Source organism: Hippichthys cyanospilos, chromosome 8 (assembly GCF_059441005.1).
Source record: "Hippichthys cyanospilos isolate Australia breed blue-spotted pipefish chromosome 8, RoL_Hcya_1.0, whole genome shotgun sequence".
Taxonomy (NCBI): domain Eukaryota; kingdom Metazoa; phylum Chordata; class Actinopteri; order Syngnathiformes; family Syngnathidae; genus Hippichthys; species Hippichthys cyanospilos.
In genome coordinates this window covers 11,216,818-11,231,112 of record NC_142376.1, presented here as the reverse complement: position 1 = coordinate 11,231,112, position 14,295 = coordinate 11,216,818, and the positions used below count along the sequence as shown (strand labels likewise).

Sequence of the window (14,295 nt, the reverse complement as noted above, 5' to 3'; positions counted from 1 at the left end):
TCGATGAGTACTTAAGTGAATTGATAGAATCGTGACTCAAACAGTAATGTATGTTTTTACACTCATTACAGTGCCAATTAACAGAAAGAAAGTGTTTTGCCCTTTTTGCCTCCATGGGAAAGGCGCAGAGAAGGAGAAGCAGTCAATTTTGGCTTCATTCAATCAAAGAGCAAACAAAGGAAAAGACAATCTTGTCCGCGTTGAGTGCTTTTCTTTATAAGTCCAGAGGTAGATCACGTTGTTTTTCCTGTTAGGTGCTTTTTGAACTGTGGAATTGGCCACGGCACACAGCGGCGGACCAGATTTTTTAAGTCCTATGTAAAGTTGATGGACTGCAGCGCAACAATGCAGCGGCGACGTAGCGCAGTCGGTGGATACGCAGAATGTGGAACCACTCCCATTCATTAACGGAGCGGAAACGCAACGCAGTATGTGGGATCTCTGCGTAAGTGCAAGTAACCCACGTGTGTCATCTAGTGGTGAATATTATAACTTCAAACTACAAAGCACAGTCAAAGTTCAGCACCTGCATTTTTTCTGTTTGTTTCAAGATTTTTGCTTTCTGGGGAGAATACTTATTGTTCACCAGCATTTTTTTTTTTTCTGGGGGGGGTTAACAAAATGCAAATACTGGAGAAGAGGGGTCGGGGGAGCCAGTGGTTCACTTGGATAATAAGAATGTTCAAATTCAACAAATACTTAGCAAAGGTGCCTGGATATCACAATTAAGCTATCTTTGGCAAAGGTTACTACTGGCCAACATTTAGACAAATATACTACCAACAATGCGTTATCGCAAAAATATTTAAGCAACAGGGCACCAACTTAGTTGACAGACAGCAAGCTCATGTTTCACGCTATATATCCATACAGGGGAAAAAGGCAGTTTTGAGGGAAAAAGATGAAAAAAAATAAGATTACAATTGTTTTCATTTATTTTTATTTACAAATAAGAGGGTTTTTTCATGCAGGTCAGGATTTGTAAGAAATGGATACGTCCAAATCATTGTAAAATATCTTCAGCAGGATATTTACAACCCTAATAAAAAAAGAACAATTATCTATATCATTTATTGATATCTATGCTTTACATAGGCAGAACACTTTTTTTAATGTTTTAAAACTATACCTTTCAATTAATTATTAAACAAATGGTTTTGCAGCTAACAGACGTTAGCAGTACTCGTGCCATGAAAGAAAGAATCATTAGGAAAGAAACCTGAAAGGACCTTTCCATCCGATTACGTCATACAACAAAGGCGAAGAAAAGTGTTATAAAGACTGGGATGTATGACTTTCCTTCCGAAGAGGTAGTGAATGTTTGGTGTTCTCTGTGACTTTTTTACTTGGGGAACCCTTCAAGACCATTATGATTAAGGGCTATGTAAATAAACTTGACTTGATTTTAGACTCTTGTTTCTTTGTATTTTTTATGCAGTCTGGATGCCTTGAGGCCTCTCACAGGTCAATGTTGGTACTCGGGCAGGTATTTGGTTTGGGGATGAGATTCATTCATATTTGTCCCGGGTTGTGGTGGGCGCGGCCACCGATGCTGGTTCTGGCTTGACTTGACCATCAAATTCCCTCGCTAATGCTGAAGCTTTATATCAAAAAATGCTCGAATGCTTTCCATACACAACCCTTTTCAATTACAGCTCCTCAAAACTACAATAAAGCATCAATGTGTTTGACCCGTATATTAAGTCTGACTGTGACGATCTAGAGTTTGCCACTCGATGGCGCTACCTACCAGTTTTTTATTAACTGTTTTGCGAGCAATGTTTTTTTTTCTAATTTACATGCTCTACTAAGCTTTTCACAGCGATTCGGCCATTGAGAATACTTTGGCATAACTCGCTGTCACCTGAAAAAGATTAGCTGCATAGAAGATCTATTTGTGTGTTTTAATATACAAACAGTTTAGCGTATCATTTCTTGGTGCGGGACATTGAAAAGATGGGGCAAAATCAAATGCTGTGATAGCCAAGCCGGTGTCTTTTTTTTCAACATCTGCTTATCTTCCCGTGAGAGCTGTTTCGTTGCCATCTGTGCTCAGATTACACCCCGATAACCGTATCTTGTTCATCTTTATTAACCCTTTCCCATTCGATGTATACACAAAGGCCTTTAGCGAAGACATTACTATAAATAACAATAGAGTTTAAACCGCATGAATCAGACCTCATATTTAGCCACACAGTGACTCCGGTGGCAAGCAACAGGTTCATATAGGTTTTTAATTCTAAATTCTAAAACGGTTAATGTCGAGTTCAATATTGATATGTATAAAACATTGGTTTGCTAAACAGGCTATTAAGTCTTCGTTTTGTGAGAACCACGGCTATTTTCATTTAATTTCTTTGAATGTTTAAAATGAAGTGATGAAAATGCAAGTCAATTATTATTAAGTGCCATTTAGTTTTATTGTGACGGTCTGAGTTGGCAGAGCATGCGTTTGGCTGCAGATGAACAGGAAAAATGAAAAAGTGGCCAATTTTTTGGTCATTGATCTTTTCACTGACTGCTTGATGTACCATTGAGATGGAGCCTGCATGCGATTTATTATGATTTTCTTTAAGATGATCCTGTAACGATTATTTAAAAGTTTATCATAAAAATGCACACGTTTGAATAAGAAGCAGTCAGGGGTTAAATTAAACGTGAAAGGCTTCGCTATGTGCATCTCTGTACCCTTTCAACTTTGAAGACATACTGTCACAATTGTGAATCACCTCGCGTTGAAAACCTTTTAAAAAATCACAATCTTTTCCTCGGTGAGAAAATGAGAAGCAAGGTGCATTTGGTGCCTTTCAAATGACAACATGGTCATATTTCACTCTTACAACCCTACATCTCCATAAAATATTACAGCACTCACAGTGATGACTGAGCCTCGACCGCCCCCCCCCCCTCCCAACACACACACTTTCCTCCTCCTTGTTTATTAACACTGTTTGTCTCCAAAACAAGCATGATTTAACTTGTGTAAAACTTTACCCTTTAAACGCGTTCTGATAACTGTTGGTTCGACGTGATGATTAAAATAAAATAAAATAAAAAAAACAGTTTACGGTTTTAAAGATCTTGATTATGCAGTGAATAAATATGAACATTTAATAAAAACCCTATGTGATCCTATTAAAACAGGTAAGTAAAATAATAAAAATGATGCAAGTTCAAGATGTGTCATTTTATTTTGCCGATTGAAGCTATTAAATATTGATGCGAGTATCTGTTGTACCATGCCTTGTGTAAAAACTTGTAGTATTTGAAAATATTTGCATTTATTTTCATGAAGTATCAAATGATAATTTTTGAGAAGCGCAGTTAAAATAGAAGCAAACAGGATAATGAACTGCAATGTATTGGCCGCAGATTTTGTGAATCAACATCTGCGATACGTTTGAAAAATAATAAGAAGCACCAATTCTAGCGCACATATTTCTCACATTTGGCAACCGAAGGTGGATAAAGTTTAAAACGATGACGTTTCGTGCAATCTTTCCGGCTGCACCCGCGTCTTTGCTTGAGTGAAAAGCAAGTAACAATAATAAAAACGACTTGTAAAAAAAAATGATAATTACATATACTTTTGAATGTAATGGCCCGTAGTGAAACGTCTCCAATAAATCCGCGGCGTCCTCGTAAGCGAGGAGTCCTCTTTTCCACAGCGCGTCCGGGCAGCAGCAGCGCGCCTAGGCAGCGGATTTTGCTGCTCTATCCAATCGTAGCGCAGGATCCCTCGACTCTCGTCCAATCAGCGCACGGCGGTGTCCCGACCCGTCCAATGGGAGGTCCGCGCGTGCAGGTGGCTGCTCTATTATCAGAGGCTGCCTCTTCGCGGACAGCACACCGCCAAGAGTCCGTCAAAAGCGGCCGCAACATCACAAGAACGTCCGACTTCCTGTCACTTGGCTCAGAGCCCGCGCGAGCCCTCCAAGCCGCCGACTAGCCGAGGACAACCGGGACCGAGTTGGCGTCTTCCAGCAGCCGGACAGTCGGGGGAGTGCGCCCGGCCGGAAGAGTCGGTGAACTTTCCCCGGCGACCTCCTTTCGATTTCATGTTGACAAATGTTAGCCGTGGGGCAGATGGAGGCTAACCGGCAGAGTGCTTTCGTCCTGGGCAGCACCCCGCTGGCGGCGTTGCACAACATGACCGAGATGAAGACGTCCCTCTTTCCCTACGCGCTGCAGCAGAGCCCGGCCACGGCCGCGGCGGCGGCGGCGGCGGCCGCGGCTGGCTTCAAGGCGCCGTCGCTGTCCGGACTCAACTCGCAGCTGCCCACCGGGGCCACCCCGCACGGAATAAGCGACATCCTGGGAAGGCCCATCACCACCGCCGGCCAGCTGCTCTCCGCGGGTTTCCCCAGGATCAACGGCATCAACGGGCTGGCCAGCGCAGCCGCGGGGATGTACTTCGGTCCCGCCGTGTCCCGCTACCCGAAGCCGCTGGCTGAACTCCCCGGGAGGGCGCCCATCTTCTGGCCCGGCGTCATGCAGGGCTCACCGTGGAGGGACCCAAGAGTGCCCTGTCCGTGTGAGTATACCACGACGACGCGTATATTTATTTTATTGTATTTTTATTTTTTTTCGGGGGGCGTTTTAAAAACGGAGTAATAACTGTTATTTTTAGAGCACTTTCACAAAACAGACCTCCTGCTAAACTGGTTTGAAAAAATAGACGCAATGATCAATTTTACGTACAGCCAAACAAGTCTTCAATGGTGTGTAAAATTCGAATTTGGGGGTTATGCCATGCATTTTCAAAAATCGTCTTGGGTTGTCAAATACATTTTTCATTTTCATTTGTGATTAAAACCCATCTTTAACGCTTTTTTTTAAATGTCCCCTAATTCGAACGATAAGATGTATTTTAAATAGAAAGCAGATGTTGTCAAACCATTTTAGTTTTGTGGCATTTGTGGATAATCAACACCTGTGCAAGCCGTTAAGCTGAAGACAAAATGTCTTTTTTTTTTTTTGTGATAGAAAAACAATACATGCAATTACATTTTGAAGTAAACACTTCATTTGTTTTGATGGGCCACATAAAGTGAATTGGAAGGCCGGGGTCTGGTCCCCGGGCCTTGACTTTGATACATGCGTCACACTTATACTGCGGTGCCAGTCAAAATTTTGGAAACACCTTGAAATAATTTCGAGCTACTAACGCTTGAAAATGCGCGGCGGTACTGAAAGCCATTCCAGGTCGTACAGCATCATCCACAGTGACAAAAAAAAACATCATGTGCAAAGCTGTTATCAAGCTGTTTGTTATAAAGCGTCTAAAGCATACATTTTGTTTACCATTTTTGTGAACCTAATATTTCCCTCAGTATTTCAATTACATAAGTGTTTAATGTACAATTCAAGAAGGTTTTAATGATAATAATAATAATAATAATAATAATAATAATAATAATAATAATAATAATGATAATAATAATAGGGTGTGTTCATACTTTTGACTGTTGCTGTACTGTACTTTTACATCTCTGTTCAAGTAAATACATTTTATTCAACATGTTGTAATACTCAAGATGCATCACTTTGTTCAGTCAAGCATCCAACTCGTCACCCTAAAAATATTAGTTAATGCCGAGCCAACCTATATTGAGACTCAAAAAAATGTTATTTCTACAAACGTTTGGTCGTAAAAACAAGCAGAGCAAACCACAGTGGTCCTATAAGCCTTCTTATTTTGTTGTTTGTTTGAGCATAGCGTTTTTAATTACGCTACATCACATGTACCGAATATCAAATACAGAAGACGTTTAGAAAATTAAGAACATTAATCAAATAAATTAAACACAATTATATGTAGACTTGTATTTTAACTCGGTGATAATTACTTTAATGTTATTTTACCTTGACCAAATGGACACACCCAATCATATTCAGGTCATAGAATAAAATCTAATTTAACCAAGAAATATTTTAATGGCGTAATTATAACCATGCATGCCTTTTTTGTCCCTTTGCAGCTCAGTCGAGTTTGATGATGGACAAGGACGGTAAAAAGAAGCACTCCAGGCCCACTTTTTCTGGCCAGCAGATTTTTGCACTGGAAAAAACCTTCGAGCAGACCAAGTACCTGGCAGGCCCGGAGAGAGCTCGCCTGGCCTACTCGTTAGGAATGACCGAAAGCCAAGTCAAAGTAAGCACTGCTTCGAAATCCCCCAAAATAATAACTTATCCTCTCCTTGAGTTGTGTTTTGATCAATTTTAGGTGTACATTGGTTTTCTTTGATATTTTTGTGGAGCACCTGTTGATCATTGTTGCGGCCTTGTGCCCACTCTCAGGTGTGGTTCCAGAACAGGAGGACCAAGTGGCGGAAGAGGCATGCGGCGGAGATGGCCTCCGCCAAGAAGAAACACGACTCGGAGACTGAGAAGCTGAAGGAGAGCTCGGACAACGACGACGACGACGAGTACAACAAGCCGCTCGACCCCAACTCGGACGACGAGAAGATCACGAGACTGTTGAAAAAGCACAAAAGCGGCGCAGGCGGCGGAAATCTGGCACTCATCAGCCCCTGTAGTAACAGCTCGGACACTTTGTGATGACCCCCTCCCACACACACACACGCACACACTCACACACACACACCACGAAGCGTGGAGGTGGGCAAGAACAGACGCTTTTGGAGCCCATTTGCACCTGACATGGTTGACATGGCTGGAGAGAAGACACTAGAGGACACGTACGGGAAACTGGAGTTACATTTTAAAAAAAAAAAGGAAAAAAGAATCTGATCCGGATTCAACACAATTGTTTCACGTCAGGTGTGAACGGGCTGTGACGCTTTCAAAGCTCAGTTTAAGCAGGGTATCCACTGTCCTAAAAGGCGAACAGAGAAAGAAAACGCATTGTAAAGACGATAAAGTATACACGAGATTGTATTGTATATATTTTTTACAGAATAACTTATGTTGTTTGAAGCAGTGAGCAGGAAGAAAATTACTTCTGTGCTCCACGCTGCCCTGACGCGCTTATTTCCTGGCCAACAGAGCCGCTGCTTCGTTTTGACTTCTTATAAGGTCGCACACTTTAAATTGCTGTAAATAGAACGAAACAAATGTAATTGACATTTTTTTTTATTTCATCAGACATAAAAATACAAACGAACTGGAACATCTTTTTCTGTTACTTTAAAAAAATTATTATTATTGCAGCTTTCGGAGAGGTTATAGAGAAAGAAAAGAAAAACACTCTTTGTATTATGAATAAATTATTTAACACGCATTTGTTTTGTTTTTGTCTTAATGTATTGGCTAAATATAAATTCAACTTGGGAAATTGTTGAATGTCGTTATTGTCCAGAAGAGGTTTAAAAAGTAAACGGGATAATTCGGATTTGTAAAAAAAATATATATATTTATTTTTTTTAAAATGACTCACACATACTTTGCATTTCGACAACTTGCGCACATTGAAACTTGCTTTATTTAAACTTTCATTTGGTTGAACAATGACTCATGCAGCTTCAATTTTATAATATTTAAACACGCGACTAAAGAAAACAAGTTTTGGATTTGAAAATACCACTCATAGAATTTTAGGAAAAACTATTTTTTTTATCAAGCGAAGTTAATTCTTTTAGTGTGAGCTTTTACACGTAATTGGCATTTTGTTCAATACAATAGTTTTAGTTTTCAATGGAGAAAGGCCCATTGTACGCGCTCTCTGGTTCTTCTGGGGTACTGCAGCTTTGTTCTTAAAAGCTATTTTATTTCTCCGCAGAAAAAAAAAAATCAGAAATTTGGAATCATATCTAATTTAGGAAGGTGTGATTATGCACATTGAAAATATATCATATTGTAACCCTACAAAAAAATATGGCTAGAGCAGCGCTGCATAACGTATTACTTAATCAAGATTGTAATTTTATCCGTCATACTTGAAATATTTTGTATTTTACAAAACGTTTAAACGAACTTCTGCAACAGAGCGTCACAAAACAAAAAGTAAAACGAAACGGGAAGAATATTAACAGGTTAAAAAGGACAAGGAGGCCTTGGGTGAGCTCTACAGTTGTTTATTGCTTGACAAGTGCATCACCTGTAGGCCATGAGGCGCTCCACAGGGGCTAGAATAAAATCTCTATTTGCTTTGATACTGTCAAATGGAGTGAAGGACAACCGCGGCTTATATTCCTACAGTAAACTCACAATGAGCAGCAGGAACAAAAACAAGCATGAGTTTGTTTTTTTTCCTCTCTACTTGCTTGCCTAAAAATCCAAATCACACAGAAAGAAAACACAAATTATGCAGCAGGCACGAAATTATTTTCCACTTGCAGTGATTTAAATGAAACAAACAAAAAAAAACAACCCACATAGGATCAATCTAGTCTTAACACGTGTAGTGTAATAAATTCAAACCATAAAAAACAAAACAGCCGTTCCCAGTCACATAAATTGTTTTTTTTTCTTCTTTTTTTGCACTGACAACAGTTGCAGGCTACATGGAACGCAAATAAAACTTGGTCTTTTCTTGCATTTAGAGTTACTCTGTTCTTTTTTTGTTTGTTTTTTTGTTTTAAATCTTGAAACATATCCTTTTCATATTCACACTTCATTTCTGTGTACTTGGCACCATAACAGCAGTAACAAAATTGACGAAAAGACACCCACACCTACCTAAAATATTACATTCAGAACCATATTATTATTCAGTAAAAATAAATTAGAGTAAGAATGATAATGCAATATCGTGAGAGCTATATATGAAATCTTATACACTTTTCATGGTCTATGGCACTGCTTTATAACATTCTTGGCGAAGAATATATCACTGTGGCTGGACGCTCTCTCGTCATTATGCAAAGGTCATCTTGGCTGTACGCAAGGGTCTCCCAAACACAAGAATTATAAATTATCTCTCTTTTAAAAGTACAGAATATAAAACAAGACTAAAAAAATGATGTGGTCAGGTATGGCAGCGTAGAAAAAAACCCCACAAGTTTATATATATATATATATATATATGGCTGAAATAAACTGGAAAGTTATTCCAAACAAAGAAGAGCACTAAAACCAGCAACAAGCCTAATCTTATCCTGTTCAAATTAACCTATTTAAATAGATATACGTAATTTGCATTGCACTTTTTTTTTTCTTAAAAACATCTTACATACTGTTTAGACATAAAGGCAGACCCCCCAAAATGGCAATTACGTGTCGCACGACTGATTTTTCGATTAGAGTTTTGGCAACAATTGGGCCGGTCCCCTCCGTCCATCCTCTTCTTTCTCTGAGGGGAGCTGGGGGGGAGGTGGGGGTTGCATGGCAACGGTGAGGTCAGCGATGTGTGTCTTGTCTGGAGACCGGGCCCTCACACCCTCGGGTGCTGGTCCACATTTTCAACAAGTGTTTGATGGAGAAGGGAAAACCACACGCTTTCAAATGAATGAGCTGTGACGACGGCCGCTCAGCGCTGCTGGAAAAGTTTGGATAGGTTCTTCTTCAGTGTACGCTTGTGCAAAGTGTATGTGCGTGGATGTGTTTGCATGTGCGTGTGTGTGCGCGCGCCTCTCCTTGTGTTCTCACAGAGGCGCTTCACAGAAGGTATTCTCCCCCCTTTGGCAACAATTTCCTGTGGGGTGGAAGACAGGATAGGTTTTAAGCACAGCGCGCGCAGGAGAAATGCAATAGCGACATTTTTAATGCACGCGGAAGCTCAAGTTTGTGAGTATTTGGCTTAAAATGACTGCAGCATTTTAAGCAATTAGCAAACGTGATGTGTATACTCTTTGGACAAATGATTAGAAAACGCCTCTTGATGAAGTCATCAATGAATCTTCTCATTAGCAAGAGCATCGTGACGTTTATACTGGGGCCCGAGCGATTAGGAGGTCGGACGATTATGACCTTTTAAACATCGGTCAAAAATAATTGGTCGAATTGGCAGATATTTGCCAATTATTTTTACTTCTTACCTTATTGTAATCTGCCTTTACAAGTGACACTAGTGCCGTTATTTATTACACCTATATCCGTAAATTTATATCGTGAAACGTGATGATGAGGTCATTCTGTGGACCTGTCATTCAAAACAAAGCAAATCTGAATTTTTACAAGCAATGATTTGGTGAACAAGGCAAGGAAGTTGTGCAAAGAATTGACCTAGTTGTCAGTAATGGACATAAAACCTAAAGTCACAGAAAAAACTATTAAATAGAGTAAAATACATAGTGTAACAAATTAAGCATACATGTGTTAGATATGACATTCAACTAGTAACACAAACGCACGTGACAAGGATTAATGCCCTTATAACTTGATTAATCTTGTGACGCAAATCATTCTGTGAACCGAAATGCAAAGATTTTTAAAAATATATTGACCCTTGATCTCCCTGCTATTCACAGGGAATAGGAACCAGGCCGGCCTGTGGATGGCAGATCTCTGCTTACGATTGATGTCTATTGAAATGCATTGGGAGTAAATAAATACTTATTTGTTCATTAGCATTTTTAAAATTAATTGTCCAAATGATTGGATATAGGTAAAAGGGTTCTAAAGTGTCTGAAAGTGAGTGTGATGGTTGGTTGTCCAACTAACAATGAATGAATTAATGAATGAATATGAAAATATGAGAAAATATTAAACAAATAATCTCTGAAAGTGAGTGTGATGGTTGGTTGTCCAACTAACAATGAATGAATCAATGAATGAATATGAAAATATGAGAAAATATTAAACAAATATGAGAAAATATTAAACAAATAATGTAAATGCCATAAAAGTGAAGAAAATAAAAAACAAAAATATAATTATTCCAATATACTTATTGGGAGCCTAACTAAAAGTAACGTTACCTATCGTGAAAATGTCCTTCATTTGTGTTGAGCTTTTGTGGTCTATTATAGATTGATTTATTTTTGTATTGCTGTTTAGAGGAAGGAGGGTTAAACTATTTTCCAACATTTGCTAATTGCAGATTACTTTATGCGGTACTTTTTTTTTTTAACTCCATAACTACAATTAGTACAACCTAACGTCTAAAAAATCTAAACCAATTAAAAAGAACAAACTTCATTGAAAACTAATTACTTGTAATACTAATTTAATAAAAAAACAACAACACACAAGTCCGCCTCCCAAAACAAACTAATTATAATGAAAACAACAAAACTTTTATTAGCCTCCTAATGAAAAATTTATTTTAGTACAAAATGAATTAAAATGCTCTTAACCACAAATTTGTATGCCATCTTGAGAACTGATGACTTCATCACTCACAATCCCTCCAACGCATTTGTCCAAAGTACTGCTGAAACAACACTCCTCCATTTTGATTCGTGTGACCAGGTGTGCAAAGAAATCAAATCGAACAATGATGAGTAAATGTAAGAAAGAAAAAAAAAAGATATTTACCACAACATCACTGCACCACACAACACTTGTGCTTATTTGCATTACGTTTACCTGCCCCCGCTGTTATTCGGAAGGACAGGAAGACAGGCTGGTAGGAGGGAGACACAAACAGCAGTTAGAAGCGCAAAAGATGCAAAAAAAAAAAAAAAAAAAGTGGAACATTCAGAAGACAGCACTTCCTGAAGACTCGATTATTAATGTCCCGCCTGACAAGTGGAAGCTGCCGCAACCTCGGTGAGACACAGGGGTTAAACTCACATAGCGGGCCCGTGTGTTTTGGAGCCCTGGCGCTAACAATATGGGACATTTTTTTAAACATAGCCAGCTGTGATTTTAGCAGCAGTGTGCGGCTGGGAGGTAAGGGCCCCGCCGCAGTATGCGCCCGCGAGCCGGGGTCACCTCGCACACACACGTCAGTGCCTATGTCACAGCCAGTAGGCATGAAAGATCTGACTTAAGGCGCCTCTCATTCAGAGCCAGAGCCGCTGTCTGACGCCACACTGTTTAACGCCAGAGGCCCTTTCTTCTTCTGCTCCGTTCCTCTGCAATACATTTGATAGCATGTCACATATCTGAAAATCACTATTGAACATACTTGAAACCAGTCATGGCGGAGATTTGTCAGCTGAAGACCTGAGCTATTAAAGAAATCGACGGAGACCACACGGATCATCACGCGCACCTTCATGTAAACGTGCCAGCTAAACCATGAAACCTAGGATCTTACTAGCTGCGTTTCGCAAAATAAAAGCGACGTCTCAACAATTTTGATCAAGTACAAGTTTGACTTTGGTGTTTCCGTTAGGGATGTGACGAGATGTCTCATGAGAACGGGATGAGATGTTTGCAAAATTAGAAACGTAATATGATGCAAAACTTAAACTGTCCTTTTTTCAAAATGCTTTCTTTTTACTGAGGAAATGTAAAAATAGAAGAATCCAGGCTCATTTTTAACTACAGATGAGATTTTTCCCTAATACTGAAGAGTTTAAAGATTGCATAGTGCTTTTATTAGGTGCGTGTGTGGCCTTTTCGTTTTTGTTTTTTCGCCACAGGTTAATTGAAAGTAGTCAGAGTATCCTGTATTTCACCTGCAGGGCTGCAGATATATGATACTGTAACTCTCTCCCCATGTAAATTGCTCGAGACAAAGTGACGTCGGAAACACAGAACACAAAATTGAGTCACCCTGGTTTGTTCAAAATTGATCAGTACTTCAAAGAACATCAAAGAGTACAGTCATTTAACTGCCTATGAAAAATAATTTGATTGCATTCGCCAGCCGATATAGAGAACTCGCTGCTATCTATGAGTTAATTTCTGCTAGAGGTTACGCTAAACGCTGGCAACAGGCACTGTGCAATGAAATGCCAGCGTAATTAACTCTTTTAGTGCCATGCATTATCGGAAAAGGAGACCTCTAGAGGACCAGTACATATAGCATTTTCACTCATCTTTCAAAGCCAACAGAATATTTTGTGCTATGTCTATGTAAATATGGGTGGTATCATATGAAAGATTGACTAAAATTCCTTACTTTGAATTGCATGTAGGAAATAGCTCTGCTGTATCTGTGTAAACACTGCCATCCAATGGTCACAGTTATCACTTCAGTGCTCAATTGGCTAATATTAGGTAAGCATTAGTCAAGGGTGTCAGCGCCACTACATAAAAAAAACAAAGAAAAACTATTTGACCAGCATTTTATTATTTATTATTACTACTTTACTATTACATGGCACTAAAAGAGAAATCATCAATTTGATTTGATTTCAGGACAAGGTTGCGTTGTTTGTATTGCAGCAATAGATTGTTTGGTTTAAAGTCAGCCATTGTTGCAACATGCTTACCACTTCAAAATAAAAGCCTCCATGTCAAAATACAAGCATTATTGATAGGACTATATTTTTGCAATATATTGTGCAGCCCTAGTCCCGACGGTTGTGCCCACTGAGTGCAAGTATTTCATTCAAATTTAAATATTACAACAATATTTCAAGACAAAAATAGAGATATTAAGGATTACAAATATCTATGAGGGTTTGGTTTTACAATCTTCACCATCAACCTGGCTAGGATCTGTCACAAAACATTAAAGTCAGAGTTAAAGGCACACGGAGCATTGTTTTGTTACCTTGTGGTCCCCCATGCAGACATTGGCCCCGATGTTATCATAGACCAGAGACTTCTCCTCATTTTCTGGCTGCAAACACAACAACAGCAAATGCATGTGTTTGGGTTGTAAGCCAAAAGTCATTGTGTAAGAATCATTAAGCAAAAATGAAAATAACATCTTGACTACCAATTCTTTAAGAATCAGATGCAGAAACACCTGCGTTTGAGATAAGCTGCAGAGGTTTAATTTACAGCAAATTTCCCTTGTGGAGATTGTTTTCGTTTTTGCGTGAACCTCTAGGATGTCAAACATGAATACAAAGTGACTTTGACTTGAAATAACAAAACAAAGCAAAAGTTACTACAAGCCAATACACTTTAGCCGCAACTTACAAAACAACCTCTTTCATCGTTGCGCCCACTGAGCCGAAAACACCTTTTGAGATCCTCTTTCAAACTTGTGCCCGGTGCAGTGAGAAAGAGAAATGAAACACAGCAGTCATTTATAAAGTGTGTGTTTTGCTTCTAAAAGCCGATGCACTGCCGCCGTAATCTCGAGCCTATCTGAGGGAATCGTGTTTCAATTTCACTTTGTGCGCACAAAGAAGCTGTTACCCATGCAGACGTGGATCCGCAGACCGAAGAATAAATCACACTTGTCTGGTTGAACTAAAGAGTTTTTAAATAGCCAGCCCCCCCCACCACAGCCCAACACATACACGTACACACTCATTGTGACATGCTGAGGTGCACTGGCGGTTCAGAAGAAAGAGACAGAGAGCTCGAGAATGAACCATA

The 14,295-nt window shown here is 39.4% G+C and overlaps 2 protein-coding genes across 3 annotated transcripts in view; one reads left to right on the top strand and one right to left on the bottom strand.

The window, feature by feature from the left end:
* Positions 1-3,860: 3,860 nt before the first annotated feature.
* Positions 3,861-8,616, top strand: nkx6-2 (NK6 homeobox 2). The gene is made up of 3 exons (XM_088421476.1): positions 3,861-4,537; positions 5,985-6,157; positions 6,304-8,616. Exons 1-3 carry the CDS (start codon positions 4,072-4,074, stop codon positions 6,562-6,564), a joined length of 900 nt encoding a protein of 299 aa, XP_088277602.1. The 5' UTR covers positions 3,861-4,071; the 3' UTR covers positions 6,565-8,616.
* inpp5a (inositol polyphosphate-5-phosphatase A) overlaps positions 8,024-14,295 on the bottom strand; it is a 131,002-nt gene continuing 124,730 nt past the window's right edge. Inside the window, exons 14-16 of one of the 2 annotated variants that reach the window (XM_088421475.1) lie at positions 13,517-13,585; positions 11,383-11,470; positions 8,024-9,598 (exon numbers count right to left, since the gene is read on the bottom strand). In XM_088421475.1, coding sequence (XP_088277601.1) covers positions 11,390-11,470; positions 13,517-13,585 — 150 coding nt within the window. In that variant the 3' untranslated portion in view covers positions 8,024-9,598; positions 11,383-11,389. The remainder of the gene's footprint in view (positions 9,599-11,382; positions 11,471-13,516; positions 13,586-14,295) is intronic. The other variant, XM_088421474.1, reaches the window with a different exon arrangement.